This window comes from Oncorhynchus keta, chromosome 4 (genome assembly GCF_023373465.1).
Source record: "Oncorhynchus keta strain PuntledgeMale-10-30-2019 chromosome 4, Oket_V2, whole genome shotgun sequence".
Taxonomy (NCBI): Eukaryota; Metazoa; Chordata; class Actinopteri; order Salmoniformes; family Salmonidae; genus Oncorhynchus; species Oncorhynchus keta.
The window spans coordinates 29,850,212-29,870,036 of NC_068424.1; the positions used below are offsets into that span (position 1 = coordinate 29,850,212).

General features: G+C 44.5%; 1 protein-coding gene across 1 annotated transcript in view; it reads right to left on the reverse strand.

The window, feature by feature from the left end:
- The window catches only part of LOC118372988 (protein scribble homolog), a 99,643-nt gene extending 80,119 nt beyond the window's left edge, over nt 1-19,524 (reverse strand). Inside the window, 1 exon segment of the mRNA XM_035759149.2 lies at nt 18,258-19,524. Coding sequence (XP_035615042.2) covers nt 18,258-18,416 — 159 coding nt within the window. The 5' untranslated portion in view covers nt 18,417-19,524.
- Between the last annotated feature and the right edge of the window lie 301 nt (nt 19,525-19,825).

The following is a 19,825-nucleotide window of genomic DNA, read 5'->3' on the forward strand; positions in this document are numbered from 1 at the left end:
ATGTCTCCTACATTCTTCCAGCTCCTTACCCAGGCTCAGGTTGTGTGAAACCCGCCGGGGTATAGAGGACGGCTTAAAGAAATAAGAGAATTGGAGCACGTTCATTTTAATACTGCCGACATTAAAGTCAAGTTTGATTAGTTGAAGTACAATGTGCCTCGGATTAACATTTTCAGAACATGTGTGAGATTGTGTGCCTTTTCTGTGTTTGTCCATGTGTCATTGCATCTATGTAAACATGTGTGTGTGGTGCGTGTCTTAGTAGCAGTTTAACTACTAAGTTTGTGTGTGCATGTAGCGTCTCTGTGTGTGGCCTCTTCAGCCAGGAATTTCAACTAGCGAGGATCAGTGTGGTTGGGGGATGGCCGAGGCGCCAGTCATGCCTTCCTTTCCCTTCGCTTGCATCACGTGCTAGGGCACTCAGAGGCCCACGGTGAGTTAATTATTCACAGTACACACATTCAGAAAGATAATACATTCAAATTGGTCACTTACAAGTCTGGCATAAGCTACCTCCCAAACAGAGAAGAGGGAGAAAACAATAGTTAACTGTTCTCTTAACTGAAAATGTATACACTAGTGATGTCAGTTACACGTCGGGATATTATTCTTGACGATATAGCGTATCGTTTTGCCATGACGCTATATTATTCTTGCTCTAGTTGGTTGTACCTGAACAAAAACTTTCCTTCATAGCTTGTTCTCCATCTTAATTTTTAATTTGTTTTCAGCACTTTTATTTCCATGACTAGGCTTGGGCGGTATCCAGATTGTCATACCTTCATATCGACCTTGTGCCATACCAGGATATTCAGTAATAGCTGCACTGAACACAAGGGGCGTCATTGCAATCTGTAGGTTAGCAATGCTAACAGGTACATCTAAAATCCCATAGAGAATGCTAACTAAATGCTAACGAGCGCGGCGGGAACAATTTATAGTCTGACCTATAAAGTATTGGCAGGACAGACATCCCAGCTCATAAAGTTGTACAAGTAACAAAAATGTTACTCAATTTGCTGGACACAAAACAAATTCAACAGCAAGGGTCTTGATTCAGGAGGGAATCTCTGCTGTTAGCAAGAAAAACATTATTTTGGAAGGTGCTAACCACAGTCAACTAGCTACTAAAGTATCAAACCAAATGCACAACTGCAGTGAATTAAGCACATTTTACACAGTTAACTAAGTTATAAGATATCGAGCTGGCAAACATTTTATTATGAATTTCATACTGTAACTAGATCACCTGGCTGCACAACAGTGTGTGCTTGCAAACAAACAAGGTTCATGATGTAAAATTGTGACAGGTGAAATTAAGAATACAATCTTTATCTCTTAACGTATTGCACAAGTTCACTGCAGGTATTTACTTAAAGTAGTTACTAATATTCACATTTAAAAATTTAAAAACAAACTATATAAACGGTATTGATGGTATATTGAAAAACCATCCCGTGGCTATTTCCAAATACGGTGTACCGCCCAAGCCTATCTTGATCAAAACCGGTTCTCATGGCGCTCTTGTCCCTCTGCAGATACAGTTGAAGTAGGAAGTTTACATACACCTTAGCCAAATACAATTAAACCCAGTTTCACAATTCCTGACATTTAATCCTAGTAAAAATTCCCTGTTTTAGGTCAGTTAGGATCACCACTTTATTTTAAGAATGCGAAATGTCAGAATAATAGAGTGATTAATTTCAGCTTTTATTTCTTTCATCACATTCCCAGTGGGTCATAAGTTTACACACTCAATTAGTATTTGGTAGCATTGCCTTTAAATTGTTTTACTTGGGGCAAACGTTTTGGATAGCCTTCCACAAGCTTCTCAAAATAAGTTGGGTGAATTTTGGCCCATTACCCTGACAGAGCTGGTGTAACTGAGTCATGTTTGTAGGCCTCCTTGCTCGCACACGCTTTTTCAGTTCTTCCCACAAATATTCTATTGGATTGATGTCAAGGCGTTGATGGCCATTCCAATACCTTGACTTCGTTGTCCTTAAGACATTGTGCCACAACTTTGGAAGTATGCTTGGGATCATTGTCCATTTGGAAGACCTATTTGCAACCAAGCTTTAACTTCCTGACTGAGGTCTTGACAGGTTGCCTGAATATGTCCGCAATTTTACTTCCTCATGATGCAATCTGTTGTGAAGTGCACCAGTCCCTCCTGCAGCAAAGCAACCCCACAGCATGATGCTGCCACCCCCGTGCTTCACGGTTGGGATGGTGATCTTTGGCTTGTAAGCCTCCCCCTTTTTCCTCCAAACATAAGAATGGTCATTATGGCCAAACAGTTCTATTTTAGTTTCATCAGACCAGAGGATATTTCTCCAAAAAGTATGATCTTTGTCCCCATGTGCAGTTGCTAACCGTAGTCTGGCTTTTATATGGCGGTTTTGGAGCAGTGGCTTCTTCCTTGCTGAGAGGCCTTTCAGGTTGTTGATATAGGACTCATTTTACTGTGGATATAGATACATTTGTACCGGTTTCCTCTGCGGTTTCCTCTGCTGCTGGTCCTTTGCTGCTGTTCTGGGATTGATTTGCACTTTTCGCACCAAAGAACATTCATCTCTAGGAGACAGAACGCATCTCCTTCCTGAGCAGTATGACAGTTGCGTGATCCCCAGTCTTTATACTTGCGTACTATTGTTTGTACAGATGAATGTGGTACCTTCAGACATTTGGAAATTGCTCCCAAGGATGAACCAGACTTGTGGAGGTCTACAATTTTTTCCCCCTGAGGTCTTGGCTGATTTCGCCATGTCGTCAAGCAGAGGCACTGAGTTTGAAGGTAGGCCTTGAAATACATCCACAGGTACACCGCAAATTGACTCAAATTATGTCAATTAGCCTATCAGAAGCTTCTAAAGCCATGCCGTCATTTTCTAGAATTTTTCAAGCTGTTTAAAAGGCAGTCAACTTAATGCATGTAAACTTCTGACCCACTGGAATTGAGAGTGAAATGTGTCTGTAACCAATTGCTGGAAGAATTACCTGTGTCATGCACAAAGTAGATATCCTAACAGACTTGCCAAAACTAGCTTCTTAAGAAATTTATGGAGTGGTTGAAAAACAAGTTTTAATGACTCCAACCTAAGTGTAAACTAATGACCTCAACTGTATATGGTGAGCAATGTGTTTGGATCATTGAGTCGCAATAAAAGCACAGTATCAAATTGCAATACATATCGTATCGGCATATTGTATCGATATGGCAAATTCCAAGCCCTACCTTAACCTAGTGGTTAGAGCGTTGGGCCAGTTACCGAAAAGTAGCTGCATTGACTCCCCAAGCTGACAAGGTAAAGATTTGTCTGCCCCTGAGCAAGGCAGTTAACCCACTGTTCCCCGGGCGCCAAAGACATGGATGTCGATTAAGGCAGCACCCCACACCTCATTCAGAGAGGTTGGGCTAAATGCGGAAGACAGTTCAGTTGAACACATTCAGTTGTACAACTGACCAGGTATCCCCCTTTCCTTTCTAAACAAAGTGTTGCTTTTTGTGTTATGCTAGATAACATTAAGCATACAAATAACTGCAGCATTACACTAAAAAAAAACAATGCCATAGGCCCTTAGCTGTCAACACTTAAAGAATAACTTTGGCTACCCTATCCGAACAACTTTCTAAGAACCAGAGGGAGCTACAGTGTCATGGTGGGACACAGACCATATACACAGGGTTAACTGCGCCGAGCAACACACTTTTGGTGCAAAATTGAGCAGACAATTGGAGTGTTCTTGCTATGTTGAAGGATGAAAAGATGTGCTTGGGAGCGGGGGAAGAGACGCTGGTGGGGCTCAATGGCTCCTTTTGTCAATCCTGTAGCCAAACACACTAGAAGTATGGGTGCGCTCCAGTGTGCCCATCTCATTAGTTGACACTTGTTATTCATGGCGGCATGTAATCTATAGGACACATACACACGTTGTTACCAGCTCAGTTTGCCATTGTGCGTTGTAGTTGTCACTCAAACATACCCTATTACTGCTTTAATGTTGGCAGGGACCGCTATTTAATCTAGGCCTACATCCCTTTAAATTCAGACAACAGCCTCTACAGAAGAGAGACTGGGATTATGCAAGTGCCTATCTGACAATCTGAACTGCAAAAAATAAAATATTTAAGACGATGAGATAACTGGGAGGCACAGCAAGTAGAGTAAAGAGTACTTGAGTAGTGTAAACAGAGTCCTCTACATACTAAACACTGCCATCACCACCAACTTAAAACGTTAAGTTTTCTCCACCAAGGCCCACCCAGACTTATCAGAAGCCCTACGAGTCACAGTGAGTGAGTGAAAGCACATAGGTAAACGCGATTGAGTGATACCAAGAAAAAAAAAGAGTAGTGTCATACTATGCTGGGTTCTGAGCCTGTGTGTCCCTCTGCTCACAACAAGGCCCAGTGTGTCTACAGCCTGAATGCGTGATGTACCCACAGCAGCTAGCGCCTCCCCCAAAACAAAAACAACGCATTCCACTGCTCACTCGATTATTCATTCACACTTCCTGCTCGCCGAGGCACTCCCAACAAAAAGGAATCAACAAGAAAAACACAGACGTCAACATATCAGCGGCCCGGGCCCAGAACCTCCACACTAACTGACCAACAGACAAAGCCCCCCAGGGGAAACAAACCAGCGCTTTGTGTGGACTCAAGACACTGGGACTGAGTCTGGGCAAAAGAGTTCAGTATCCGCTGGGCTAACTACACTGTAGAGACAGTGTTCTACTGTTGGCCACTGGAGGATAACTACCCAGGATAATAAACTGGTGATGAGAACAGTCCATAGACTGACAGAGAGAAGGAGTTTACAGCACACTGAGGTCACTGTATATGGAGAGGATGCATCAGTTCTATAAAGTTTTGAAAATACTAAGTAGGAGAGTGCAGATCGAGAACACGAATGCTGGTAGTACAGTCAAATGGAACCCAGAGAATCCAGCGCCACAGAACACCACCTAACAAGAGGAGAGGTGGTGTTGGGTTTCCGCGAGACAGAGACTTTGGATGACTGTATGAAGCAGGCAGTCTTTAAGGCCAGCATTTGCATTTGTTTGTAGTCAGTACCAGTGGTGCCATCCTGGTCAATACGCTGCCTGGCGGGTTGGGGGTGATCAGTAGTCTGATGGAGGGCCCTCTAAGGAACTATCACGTGGCAACGCAGCAGCAGAACCAGAGCGCCGGTGGAGATCAAAGGTCCCAAAACAGCCAAAGAAATGTCAGGGCAGTATTTGAACACCTCCACCTCAGAGGCTCACGAGCAGCAGGTGAATTGCTTTTGAGGCTTTAAATAGGATCAGATGGGTGACACCAAAGAGAGTTCTACCACCTCTTAGGTTGGGATAAAATATTGAATATGAAAATATTCAGGTGTTCGTGTTTTTACAACAAATAATAAATAAATAAAATGCACATACGTATACTGTATGTTAAATGTCTTGGTTTGTCTATTCGTGGAGCAAAACCATGCCGGTGACTGGTATTGAATCTATAACATTGCAAGCCTAAAGGGCAGGCAGGCAGGCAGGCAGATGGAGGCATTTTGTCAGAAAGCATCCTGTCAAGACATGACTCTCAGCCTCCTAAGATCGGCAGGTCAGCGCACTTGACCAGTGAGGCTCCAGACCGACTTTAAATACCAAAACACAAGAGAAAGAGAGCTTGAGAGAATGGTGTGACATTTACGAGGCCGCCATGACTCCATGTCACCCGGTCCCTGCCTCTTAATTATTGGCCGTGTGGCACATCAGTCCTATCGCAGCACACCAGCCTTGCACACAGACACTCTGAGCCACCTCCCACCACTGCAGCTTCAATTATTCTGCTGCCTCTGCTCAATGTTTACCTTTGAGGCTGGTGGCTGCGTGCAGAGTGCAAGGGGGAGAGCTGCGAGACTCACCTCAGAAACACAAAAGAGCCTGTTTATGGTTGACACTACCCTGATAGGAGCAATGACCATCACCATCAGGCGTCATCTGTGTTTACCAGAAAGCAAGGCATGACCTTCTCTGTGGTCTTACGTGTGTGTGTCACACAGAATGGCTGCTGATCCAGCAGCAGTACCTAGGGCTTGCAAGGCTCTTAGCTCTACGACAGTCTCCCCGGCTGGCTGTTTTTCCCCACCTAGAAACATAATTCTATGGTTTTCCACCGGACACCCTCGCTCAGCCTGCCTGGCTGCTCTGTGGTCAGAGATGAAGCGCTCTTCCCTCCCTAAGGACTGGGGATCAGTAGGGCTGAGTGCACCTACCTACCATGCTCACTTCTGAGGCACCCAGGATCACTTCCTCCTCTCGGGGGGGGCTCCTGTTAATCCATCTCCTATGGGGGATGGAAGGGGGAGTAGGATGTGAGACCAGCTGGTCATCAGCTCCGACAAAGGAACCTGATGAATAGTGCTTCTGCATTAACAGAGACCTCGAAACAATATTCTCCACTCGCTCTTCACTTCTGGTTACCTCTCACCGAACACGCTCTTCTCAAAAGTGGGACTGAGCACATACACTGATGACAGACAGACAGAGCCATAAAACAAAATTACATCAGAGATGCAGACTAGAGGAAGTGTCCTTTTGTGTAGTTTCCCATGCTACTGAACCACAGCTTCCTGCCGAGAGAGAACAAGAGAAACAGAGAACAGTGGCGTGACAAGGTAGAGCAGGGGGAACTAATGTGGTTTTTCAGAGGCAGGTGGCAGGTGTGATTTATCACCTGTCCTGGCCTAGTTCAGCCAGCAGAGTCGCAGGGGAGGCCCCTACCCTCCCAGAGAGATGGCTGGAATAGAGGAAGACTGTATACAAAGCAGTACAGCACTTTACAGAAACAGGGTCCGTACCGTGTGTATGTCCTAGATTCTGGCTGTGAACAACTTCCTTTACCTGGCCTGACATTAGGCTACACTTTGCATTTAAGCTAATTTCCTACGATTCTACATATTCTGCCATGGAGCTGAGAGAAAATGTTGCTGTTTTAAAGCTAGTTTCCTGCAATTCTACGCATTTTGCCATGGATTATGTATTTTTTATTTTTTTTGCGCCAACAAAATGAATACTGCTAAATCAATTGATTTTTGAATTTTCAAGTCGCCCGGTCTAACTTATTTTTGGCGATTGTACCCAATGGAGGAAAGCAAGAAGTGTACTTTATATCTATACTGAACAAAAATATAAAAATGCAACAATTAACACATTTTACAGAGTTACAGTTCATATAAGCAAATCAGTCAATTTAAATAAATACATTAGGCCCTAATCTATGGATTTCACATGACTGGAAGGGGGTGCAGCCATGGGTGGCCAGACCCAGCCAATCAGATTGAGTTTCCCCCACAAAAAGGGTTTTAAAGACAGAAATGCTCCTTAGTTCCATCAGCTGTCCGGGTGGCTGTTCTTAGACGATCCCGCAGGTGAAGAAGCCGGATGGAGGTCCTGAGCTGGCGTAGATACACGTAGTCTGTGGTTGTGAGGACAGTTGGACGTACTGCCAAATTCTCTAAAATTACTTGGTGGCTTATGGTAGAGAAAGTAATATTCAAAACGTCTAGTAACAGCTCTGGTGGACGTTCCTGCAGTCAGCATGCCAATTGCACGCGCCCTCAAAGGTTGACATGTGGCATTGTGTTATGACATAACGTCACATTTTAGAGTGACCTTTCATTTTCCCCAGCAGAAGGTGCACCTGTGTAATGTCCATGCAGTTTAATCAGCTTCTTGATATGCCACACCATCCACAGGTGGATGGATTAAGTTTACACTTTTAAAAAATTGTGGATGGGGGAGAAAAAGAAAGGTTTTATTTATTATATTTGTGGACTTAAACAGGGGGGGGGGGGATAAATAAATAACTTTAGGCAGCCCGACCAAGGATTACAATGAAAGAAAAATCCCTGCATTAGGTTAAAGAGTGGGACAGGGGGTGAATGTGTTATTTTGATCTCATATCTCAAAAAAAAACAATGCTGACTTGTAAAAGAGAGAACTTAAAACAAATGATTCATATCAATAAATACAAAAAATGGAAGTGGTTACAGGGCATTCAGTATTAGCAACACGGTCCCAAATTGCCATTTCCTTTGGACTACAATTATGACCTAAGGCTGAACAAACATACACAAGAGACTCGGGAGAGAAAAATAAACACTCCAATATCATCTGTCCATTTGTGCTCAAAAAGAGTGAACAGAATTAAAGAGGAGGTCCCAGAGGAAACCCACTCAGGCGTATTGGCCTGGTTGGCTTGTGCACGAGAGGGCAGAGAGTTGGGGGGACGTTTTCACGGCTGGGTGAAGAACTTAGCACAAATAATATAATCATCAATTATTTTGCTTTTGATTTTAGCCAGCTACATATAAAACGTGATTAGTTCATTAAATTGTGAATAACTTCCCCACAGATTAATGAGAAGGGTGTGCTTGGCAGGATGCACATAACTCTGCAATGTTGGGTTGTACTGGAGAAAGTCTCAGTCTTAAAATCATTTTCCCCACGCAGTCTGTGCCTGTATTTAGATTCATGCTAGTGAGGGCCGAGAATCCACTCTCACATAGGTACGTGGATGCAAAGGGCATCAGTGTCTTAACAGCGAGATTTGCCAAGGCAAGAAACTCTGAGCGCAGCCCTATCCAGAAAATGTTGTAGTGGCTTCTGATTAAATTCAATTTTCACAGAACCGCTTGCTGCAATTTCAATGAGGATCTCTTGTTCAGATATTGGTAAGTGGACTGGAGGCAGGGCATGAAAGGGATAACTAATACAGTTGTTTGTGTCGTCCGTTTTGGGAAAGTACCTGCGTAATTGCGCACCCAGCTCACTGAGGTGCTTCGCTATATCACATTTGACATTGTCAAATGTAAGCTTGAGTTCATTAGCACACACACAAAAAATACAATGGAAAGAACTGTGTGTTGTCCTTGTTAATGCAGACAGAAGAGCTCTAACTTCTTAATCGTAGCCTCAATTTTGTCCCGCACATTGAATATAGTTGGAGTCCCTGTAATCCTAGATTCAGATCATTCAGGCGTGAAAAAACATCACCCAATTAATTAGGCCAGTTGTGTGAGAAACTCGTCATGCAATCAGTCAGACAAGTGAAAAATATGGTCAGTAAAGAAAACTAAGCTCATCTCTCAATTTAAAAAAACATGTCAATCCTTCGCCACTTGATAACCACTTCTGTATGTTGTAAAAGCGTTACATGGTCACTGCCCATAACATTTCATAGTGCATAAAAAAAACACAAGAGTTCAGGGGTATTTCTTTAACAAATGTAACAATTTTCCCGGTAGCGCCCAAAATGTATTTCAAGCTGTCAGGCATTCCCTTGGAGGCAAGAGCCTCTCGGTGGATGCTGCAGTGTACCCAAGTGGCGTCGGGAGCAACTGTTTGCATGCGCGTTACCACTCCACTATGTCTCCTTGCCATGGCTTTTGCGCTATCAGTACAGATACCAACACATCTTGACCATCAAAGTCCATTTGACGTCACAATGCTGTCCAGTACTTTAAAAAGATGCTCTCCTGGTTGTCCTGGTTTGCAGAAGAGGATGTCATCCTTAAATTGACCCCACATAAACGTAACGGACATATACCAGGAGCCAGGCCCGCCACGTCTGTTGACTCATCCAGCTGTAACACAGAATTCACTGGCTTGTATGCGAATCAGTAATTGTTTCAAAACATCTCCAGTGTCTGCACCCAGAGTCTACGACGCATCAGTGACATGCGTCGTGAAACAGAGTTGTTTGGTGACGGCATTGTCTGTATGTTTATTTTGGCCTTTCCCCCCCCCAGCATTGTCCCAGCCATATCCTTGGCAGCTGGAAGAATTCAGTCCTCCACAATAGTATGGGGCTCACCATATAAGACGCTTCTAACCACAACTTCTTAATGGCATCTGTTGCTTTAATTACATGTCTTAATACCCGAAAGTAGTCTTAATTCTCCCTTTTAAAATCTACTGCAGCTTATTTTTCAAATTGGCATGTTTTGTTTCTAAATACCTGCACTCGAGTGAAGGTTTCATTGAGTTGAGGTTCTGCACATACACACTGTGGCTGAGGAAAGGCACTACCCCAATATAAGTGAACCTCAAATCAATGTAGTTCATCATATTTGCGCCTCTTCGATGGTCCAAAGTCCCTCTGTTGTTCAGTGCTTTCCCGGGTAAGGGGGCAGTAACTCTTCGGCTGCATCAGATTCACAATTGGCAGTGAAACAAGGATACTCAGGAGAGATCTTTTTTTTTAACTCACCCAAATGTATAGCACCGTTGGAAAATATAAATGGACTGTTTGAAAATGTGAATTCAGATTTTTATTTGGCGTACCCCCGACGGTATTGTGCGTACCCTAGTTTGGCAAAACCTGCTCTAGACTGTTCAAATCAAATACTTTGGTCTTCAAATCTTTAGATTTGGTCTAGTTGATGGACAGCTTAAGGTCAGGCAACAGCCTACATTACACCATGATGTATCACCTTGCTAAAGTTGCCTACTTAGCTCCCTCCCTAATAAATGTAGGCCAACTGGTTACGGTTCTGCACTAATCCCCTTTAAGCAGGATAAATGTGTCAAAACATGATTCTTAGCTCAGCATTTCCACACACACCTGCAAAATGTCCTCAAAACAACCCACAGTTTAGATTTATCCTAGAGACATGAAACCACACTGAGAATGAGAGCAGGGATGGTCCCCTACAGAAGACCACGCGTAACCACGCCAGCCCAGGACGTCCACATCCAGGCTTCTTCACCTGCAGGATAGCCTGAGGGGGAGGGTAGGGGGTGCTGAGGACTATTTCTGTCTGTAATAAATCCCTTTTGATTGCCTGGGCATGGCTCCCAAGGCGGTGTACCTGGCTCCCAAGGCGGTGTACCTGGCTCCCAAGGCGGTGTACCTGGCTCCCAAGGCGGTGTACCTGGCTCCCAAGGCGGTGTACCTGGCTCCCAAGGCGGTGTACCTGGCTCCCAAGGCGGTGTACCTGGCTCCCAAGGCGGTGTACCTGGCTCCCAAGGCGGTGTACCTGGCTCCCAAGGCGGTGTACCTGGCTCCCAAGTGGGCGGGCCTATGCCTTCCCATGCCCACACACAGCAGCACTCCTGCCCAGTCATGCGAAATCCATAGATTGGGGCCGAATGAATTATTTCCAAAATCCTGCTTTCCTTATGAACTGTAACGCAGTAAAATCATTGAAAAATGGTTGCCATCCCATTGTTAGGAACCCATGTTAACCGCAGAAAAGCACTCAACCGCACAGAATGCACGGCCATTCCGTCTTCAAACAAACTGTTCGTTTATAAAAAAAAAAATGTAAAATACTGTTTTTAAACGCTTATGGCGGTTCTTTTATTTTCATGGCCATGAGTGTTCCATCCATAACCGTCGGTTACATGGTTACACAGTAAGTGTGCCAGGCCTAGATGCGAGTGACACTTTTGTTGATAACGCAGATTTAGCTTACACTGTAGCCACCTCATTCGATCTCTACCTGCAGTTGGTTTTTACGCGTTTGTTTACTAGCAGGGTACCAAGCGTAACTGATCCAAAAACAGTAATAACACAGGGAGAGACGTTCAAACCTGTTCTGCAGACACCATCCACCACACCCACAAAGCATTTTAACCAGTCATTACATACAGGACAATGGGAGACCAATGGAAAACTAAGCAGATATATTCTAGCCGCAATGTGGCACCAGCAAGCCTGCTGCGCCGATTGCATTCTGATAAATGCATTTTTGTTTCAAAGCAGAAACGCAGGGAACTTAGAAAGTGCAGCTGCAAGTGTAGCTGTAAATTCTGACAGGGGCCACTGGGCCAAGTTACTGACAAGTTTATCAAGGTTATTGGGAGATGCTTTTGACAGTGACCTTGCCTTTCTTCATAAAAAAGACCAAAAAAAACACTATGTCCTTGTGTGCTTTACTGAAGGCATGCCCTGTTCTGCGGCCAACCTTCGATTTGTGCAAATCTGTTTCTGACTGGTGTGTTTTGAGTGTAAATGCCAAGCCAAGGGCAGGACAGAACATAGAGCGCTGGGACAAAAGGCTGTGATATTGGATATGAGTGGCTAGGTAGAGGGTGTCAGGAGAGCCTGAATGGGCTACTATGTAACCTGTCACAAGACTTCAAGAATGTTAAAGATACTTCCACCGGTCTTCTCAACTTGATCCTCCAGAGCGGGCTGGGGATCACCCACATCCATTTCCTCACAAGTGCCTGGGCCGGCGCAGTGACGAAATGCCTCGCTGGCACAAGAGGGAACCGCAGATAAAGCTTTTCCCAACAAGGAGCTTGATCCATGAGCGATCCATCTCTAGTCATTTACAGATCTAGGAGACAATGATGTAGCCCTCTGCTTCTCAGAGACACTTGATGGTGATTGAAATTAGTCCGTTCTGGCACTCTTCCGTGTTTTTTTCACTGGCATTACGAGGCAGTGGCATTTGTGAAAACCAGAGGAAACCTACTTAGCAGCAACACAAAAGACGCATTAAGGAATAGCGAGGATTAGGCATTGCGTTATGAGAAAACAGAGCTTGATGTTAAGAGCTCAGAACATATGGGCGTGAGGGGAAATTCCTGCCCGCTTGCTCTCTCCAAGGGTCCTTTTGGGTTCTGTATAGAAGTACACAAAATAGGGTTCAATGGAGGAAAGCTTATTTTTTTGGCCAGCCGGTTCTGTTTTAGCTGATAGGGTTGCACAACTTGTCCCAAGCATGCAATTTCGTTCTTCTAGTGCAATACAACGCTCAGTAATATTTCTAAAGGAAACAAACTTATAAGGAAAAACACCCTGGACCAGAGCCAGTCGACAAAATGAGTCCCACAGCCCACAACAGAAAAGTTGAATAACCAAGCAGACACAGTGACAAATCTGTCGACGTACCCTTGACCAAAGTCCTTACCCCTTATTTGCTCCAGGTGCGCAGTGCTACTATTGCTGACCATGTAAACCAACACATTTCACAGCACCCATCTGATATATGGGACAATAAAACATTTGTATGTACTTTTTTTACCATGCAAGACTAACCGGATAAAAGGCAATACAGCACACAAGCCAGGGTCGCCAGGTGGAGCTCAAGTAACCCGCAGTGAACCTAAGACCCTGTCAGAGCATCTGACACTCCATCTGTTCACACTTAAATCCCCCCTCCCCAAACCCTATAAAACAAATCTATCCCCTCTACATCCCCCCCAGCCCAACCCCCATTATAGTATTTGCCTTCATCGCATACATCAAATTTACCTTCTTGACTGTATGTATGAATTTGATCTGAAAAATTAAGCTAATTGACTGCATCCATTTTAGGCTGGGTTTCTGTACAGCACTTTGAGATATCAGCTGATGTAAGAAGGGCTATATAAATAAATGTGATCCAAATTGGCCTTTTAATTGAGCATTGCTCAAGCACACTTCAGTACAGATATTGGGCCCGTGTAGTGGTGATGGCCTTAGGCCACCCTGCAGCCCACTGCTCTCCACAGTGAAACCTTGTGAAGGTGGTGAGACACTATTATTGCAAATGACATCTGGCACACGTGGTGGCGCATTAGACGGAGAAGAGAGTCGGCCCAAGTCGTTATTAAACCCCTAAATAGGCAAGTACGTTAAGAACAAATTCTTATTTACAATGACTGCCTAACCCAGACAGCGCTGGGCATATTGTGCACGCCGCCCTACGGAACTCCCAGTCACGGTCGGTTGAGATACAGCCTGGAATCGAACCAGAGTCTGTAGTGACGCCTCTAGCACTGAGATGCAGTGCCTTAGACCGCTGTGCCACTCGGGAGCCCCATTTCAGCAAGCCATGACACCCACCATCTCAGATTGTTCCGAAATCATTTCTGTAGTTAGGAATGCTAATCTTATCCGTTTCTATAAAATTATGTCTGAAATTGAATTTGATCTGAAAAATTAAGCCAATTGACTGCATCCATTTTAGGCTGGGTTTCTGTACAGCACTTTTTAATTTTACCTTTATTTTACTAGGCAAGTCAGTTAAGAACAAATTCTTATTTTCAGTGACGGTCTAGGAACAGTGGGTTAACTGCCTAGTGGGGCAGAATGACATATTTGTACCTTGTCAGCTCAGGGATTCGAACTTGCAACCTTTCGGTTACTAGTCCAACGCTCTAACCACTAGGCTACCCTGCCGCCCCACTTTGAGATATCAGCTGACGTAAGAAGGGCTATATAAAATAATCTGATCCAAATGGGCCCTTTAATTTATAGGCTTGACATAATATTAAATAAATATAGCACCCTACATCCGATCATTTGAACAAAACGTATTCCGACCGTTGAGTAAAGGCAAGAGGAATCCAAGAAAAGGTTAAAAAAATAAATCCCGCTGCAGTACACAATATACAACCAGCATACAGTATCAGTTCTCTATATCTATAGTATTGCTACTTCCACAACCTTTTATAAAATGGAACACAACATTATCTTTGGGTAGAAAACAAATTACTTCTACTCATGACTAAAAATAATGAATGCAATTCAGTTTGCCCTCTTAGCAACCTACCGCTTTAGCCCAACTCACACTGAATAGTCAAACAAATGACAACTGTGAGGGCTATCCATATGGTGTAATTCTCAAATTAAGATTATTCCTACAAGCCCAAAACTGAGATGGAGAATTGGGCTAGTGAATCAAATGTGACAAGCCACACGGCAGTTGAGTTTTTCCATAAAACGATTAGAAAACATCTCTATATGTAGTTACCATTGAACCCAACACCATTAACATTGCAAAACACCATATCGTGTGTTCGGGACTTTCACCATTAGAAACCATAACATGGAAACCATTAGAACTGCTGTTGCCTAATGGTTTGCTTGTTCACCAGGAAATGGACCAATTAATACAGACCTTTTTGGAAGGGAATAAACCAGAGGGGACGTTTCCTGATTAAGCCTAAAATAAGTTACTTGATGTGGATATGCCCCGATTGTTATTTTTTGGACTTCTGAATAACAAGCACGCCAGGCACCATGGGCGAAATATGCCCCAGAAGGGCCAGTCCTACTGTCCATTTGTTGACAACAAAAAAAATTGCTGTCGTAGAGCTAGAAATGCCATAAACAGCTGTTGTCGCAGGACAAGGAAAGCCCAAAGGAGAACAGGCGATCATTTTATATTAGAGAGTTCTTTTATTGCTGGGTTTTCGCCACATTCATGACCTTGCATGGACCTTTGATGGCCCCCTCTCTCCGAAGCCCTCCTAGGACTGCAGGCAAAGGGAACATATGCTTTGTGTCTGCACGCAACACAGCCACAGACATGCGCTAGAGCTGCACTGTCACACCATATTTGTCTCTCGGCTTAAGCCAGCGCTGTGAACAGGGGTCTATCGGTGTGCGTTAGCAGCCCGGATTGTATGCCTTCTGCCAGCCTCACGGCCCCCTGCACCACCAGGCTCACGGCGGCTGGGCTGAGTCAAGCAGGCCAGGCAATGCACCCTTGGGTACAGCAGCTTCGATCTGTGTCAGGAAACCCCAGTCTGAATCTAGCCTAACTAGCAGCCAGATTAAATATTAAACAACTGGATGTCTGTGTGTGCGCTTTTGAGAGTCTTAGAGCTGTACTGAGCTGCTCCCCTAAACCACTCCCTCCTTATCCGTCTTAGTCCCTCCTCCAATGAACATAACCGCATGTTTAGTAACAGTCGTCCCTTGGTGAAGTCGGCACAAACAACCAAACACACACCCTCTCGTCAACGTTACATCTGGGTACAAACTAAAAGACAAAGCGTGAGAGACACGAAGACTGAGGTCTAGAGTGACAAACCAGATTGTAAGCACAATCCGGTAAAATCATAGCTGAACAGAATGGCCTGGGACTCAGCACGACTCAAGTGGGCTCAACAGAATGGTCTACAACTTAGCCCTAGAACTGACTGTTTACAAGTAACTACTTAATGCTGTTCAAACTCTTGCTAGGGATTTTGCATACTTCTGTTGTCTAACTGTAGCTCCTTATCACCTGGGATTGTGGACAGACACTACTGGTGCCTGTGCAACTTGCTACTCTCCTCACCACCACCACTACTACAACATTAGCCATGTCTGAGAAACTGGCTCAGAACTTCTGAGCAGAAGCCAATGACTAAAAAGAATGGTCAAAGCTGTCGATCACAAGATACCATTCATTCCTGTGAAGACTCAATAGTGCATTGAAGCAAAATTAAGTCGATTAATATGGCGTCTCATGGAGACATAACATGTGAAGTTTGAGCTACTCCAGCGAGTGACATTGCAAGCTCTCAGTGAACCCCCTCTCATTGAGTAACTCAAGTTGAAGGCCGACCGGGGTCCTGCAAGCTGCTATTAGCAACTAAATTATCCTTAGAACATCTTCTGTGTGCGATTTTAAAATAAATTGGTTCAAGGACAATGCATCTGGTGTATTAGAAGCAAAGATTGACATTTCCCCATTCACTATAATGGGGGATTGTGCTTTCTACAAACAATGCCTGCAGTTTATTTATTTATTTATTTTATTTTACCTTTATATTTTACTAGGCAAGTAAAGCAAATTCTTATTTTCAATGACGGCCTAGGAACAGTGGGTTAACTGCCTGTTCAGGGGCAGAACGACAGATTCTAGTAGTCCAACGCTCTAACCACCAGGCTACCCTGCCGCAGTACCACAGTTGGCCTTGAATGTCTGTAGTTTCAATGAGAGGGGGCAGTTGTTATCCCCATGGCAGCAGCACATCTCACACCCTCGTCCAGGTCTGTCTCACTTCACCAGCCCCACAGCACACTAAAAACTATGGGTGACAGGGCTTTCAGTTGCAGGGCTCCAGAACGCACTTCCAGACCAGTGGAGGCTGCTGGGGGGGTCTCATAATAATGGCTGGAACAGAGTAAACGGAATAGCATCAAACACATGGGAGCCATGTGTTTGATGTTGATACATTTCCACCTATTCCACTCCAGCCATTACCACATGCCTGTCCTCCCCAATTAAGGTGCCACCAACCTCCTGTGTTCCAGACACTATTAGGGCTGCAGAGTCTGTCCTCCAGCTCAAGACCATGCTGTTCAGAAAAGGTCACTCTGTTCTCATGTCCTCTGGATCTGGCGACATCTGTATATAGCTTTGATTGTCGTCTAGTGTTCTGGATTGTATTTATTTTTTTGGTGTGACTTGGGTCTGATAAATGCGCTTTACAACTTAAATGTATTATAATTAGTATGAATTATTATTTAGTCTAGAGCGCCATCATCTCCCACAGCCATTCCCCTATACTGGAGCAGGACAATGAACACAGCTGCAAATTGAGACGCAAGTCAGGCAATTTGTTCCGCCCCAGTGCTCTGGTGTAAATGAGTATGTTGCATGGCCAGATAACCATCCAGCTCCCCTAAAATAAACAAGGGACATGCAAGCAAAGCCTTGGTGCTTTTTCATGTAGGAGGAGTGTGGGTGGAGGAGGGAGACTCATTCCACAAACACCTCCTCCCTGTTACCAATCGGTCCATGCTAACCGGATTCCTTAGGACGTCCCTACCCCATTGAAGTTGAAATGTAAAATGGTTAGGGCTATGGGAAGGACATCCCAAGGATTCCGGATAGCACTGACCGTTTCCAATCCCACTGGACCATGCAGTTATTGCAGGCAACATAGTGAGGTGCCAGCAAGCTCCTTTCATCTGCTGAGTCCGTCTACACATTTGATATCATGCAGCACGCCCACTCCACTGCAGCATGAGCCTCCTCTGCCTGTGACTCCAACAGCAAGCATCCAAAGGCAGAAAGAGGCCCGTTTCACCTCTGATTCCTACCCTCTGCTGTCATCAATGTTAATCTGACCAGGCAGCCTCCTATCCCAGTTGCTTTGATTCCTATTGTCAATGGTTATCCAATGCAAGAATAGGACATACAGGTAACATCATACCTTTGTGTACACAGTCGTAACCCCCCAGAATATTGAAGTATCTACAACATTCACCAATGACAGTGTTTGGAATATGAATGAATGACATTTTAAACCACTTTCCAAATAAACAATGTTCTTCCTGCATTAGTTAGTTACTATGCTCAATTGATTAAATACTGATGAAGTTGACACATGTTCACAGATGCGTGACAGGCAGACAATCAAAACATCAGCCACCTGTCCCTTGGGAGTTTCTCATGGTTGCATGCCTTGATTTGACCGCGCATGATAATGATTTGTGGCGGCCAATATAGGCCACAATGTGTGCTTAATTATAACCACTGGTTGCTTACCTTGGGTAAATCTCTGAGTTGGTTGGCGTCGAGGAGAAGCTCTTCCAGACTGCGGCTGTAACGGAATATCTCGTCAGGGACATTTTGCAAATTGCAATGTCGCTTGTCCACCGACTCGACGTGGCGGTTACAGCGCCACAAAGGGATACACTTCAGCATGTCCGGCTGCCGTATTGATTTGGTTGCCGGTGCTACTCAACAATCCGCATCGGAGAGAGAAACGGGGAACGGTTGTGGGGGAGGAGGGAGAGGAAAAAATATCGACAGTGACAGATAAGAGTGGACGTCGAAATTCCGCTGCTCCCACGTCGATCCAGAGGCCAAAAATCCGGTTAAAACCAGGGACAGAATTAATTCCGATCGTCAATTGATATCCCAACTCCAGTCCTTTTCGTTGGCTCTCAGCGACTCAAATCAAACTAAAATGTTATTGATACATACAAATAATAGCTAAAGTTATCTTCCTTGATTGTTAACTTAGTCCATTTTCATTAAAATGCCATCATATTGATAATCTAAAAATACAAACTACTAAATTAAATGAACGTTTTAATTTCCTTACTTGTGCGACAATATTAAAGCAGCCCAGTCAGCGTTAGCTAACACTAGCCCATTTGTTATTTGATACAAGGAAGCTGGCCTGTCCAGCAAGATCGCCAACTAACTAGGCAAATAGTAATTGGTTCCCCGTTACGAATGTGTGTTCTGCTGCTTAATGCGAGTAGTCCCGTGTAAGCACACCGAACGACCTCTCGAAGGTACGTACGGAGATGGAACTCGTTTGTGTCGCGAGCTAGTCGCTAACATTAGCCACCTTTGTGATCTCTCGTGCCTCTTTAGGCTACGGAAACAAACTGCAATATAAACGACCTTAGGAATTCAAAACCGACAATTGGCAGTCTTTCACTAACTAGTTGCACTGAAAATTACAACCAGAAGTCATATGAAGCGTTTAAACCAACAAAATGTTGAAACCACAATATCAGCAACAGGATTATGTTCACTAAACCGGAGGTACCGCCGCTTTGTGGCAACCTGCGCTCGTCTGGAGGGCCACGCAGGAGTCTGGGGGGATGCGGGCAACCTGTGTGGGTCTTCGGGCTTTTGTCTCGGTCTTCATTTAGCGAACAAACATAAGCTATTTGACCAAATACCGGTCTGAAGAAAACCTCTGTAGTTAAAAACTCCGCTGGGGAGTTTCCTCACTCTCCGGCCGGGTGTGTGGTGCTGTTGTAAAAATGTGGTGGGGAGTGCTAACCACGACCTTCCAGCTCCGCCCAGTGGCTCCTCCTTATTGTTGTTGTGGCTGGGTGTGCACGATTTACACCCCCCTTCAACTGACACCTCCCAAAGGTGCAAAGACGCACTTTCTACGCCGCTCATCTCATGGCGCACACATGTCTACCAAGTGCATACTCAACATTTACTTCATAGTAATAGACATCCAACTACTGATAATATTGCACTATTTTTTATAATAGTAGATTATTGGTTTTTGTAGGACAACTACCGCCCTCCACACGGGTATGACTGCATACGCCGGCCAGTGCGAACACACATATACAGGA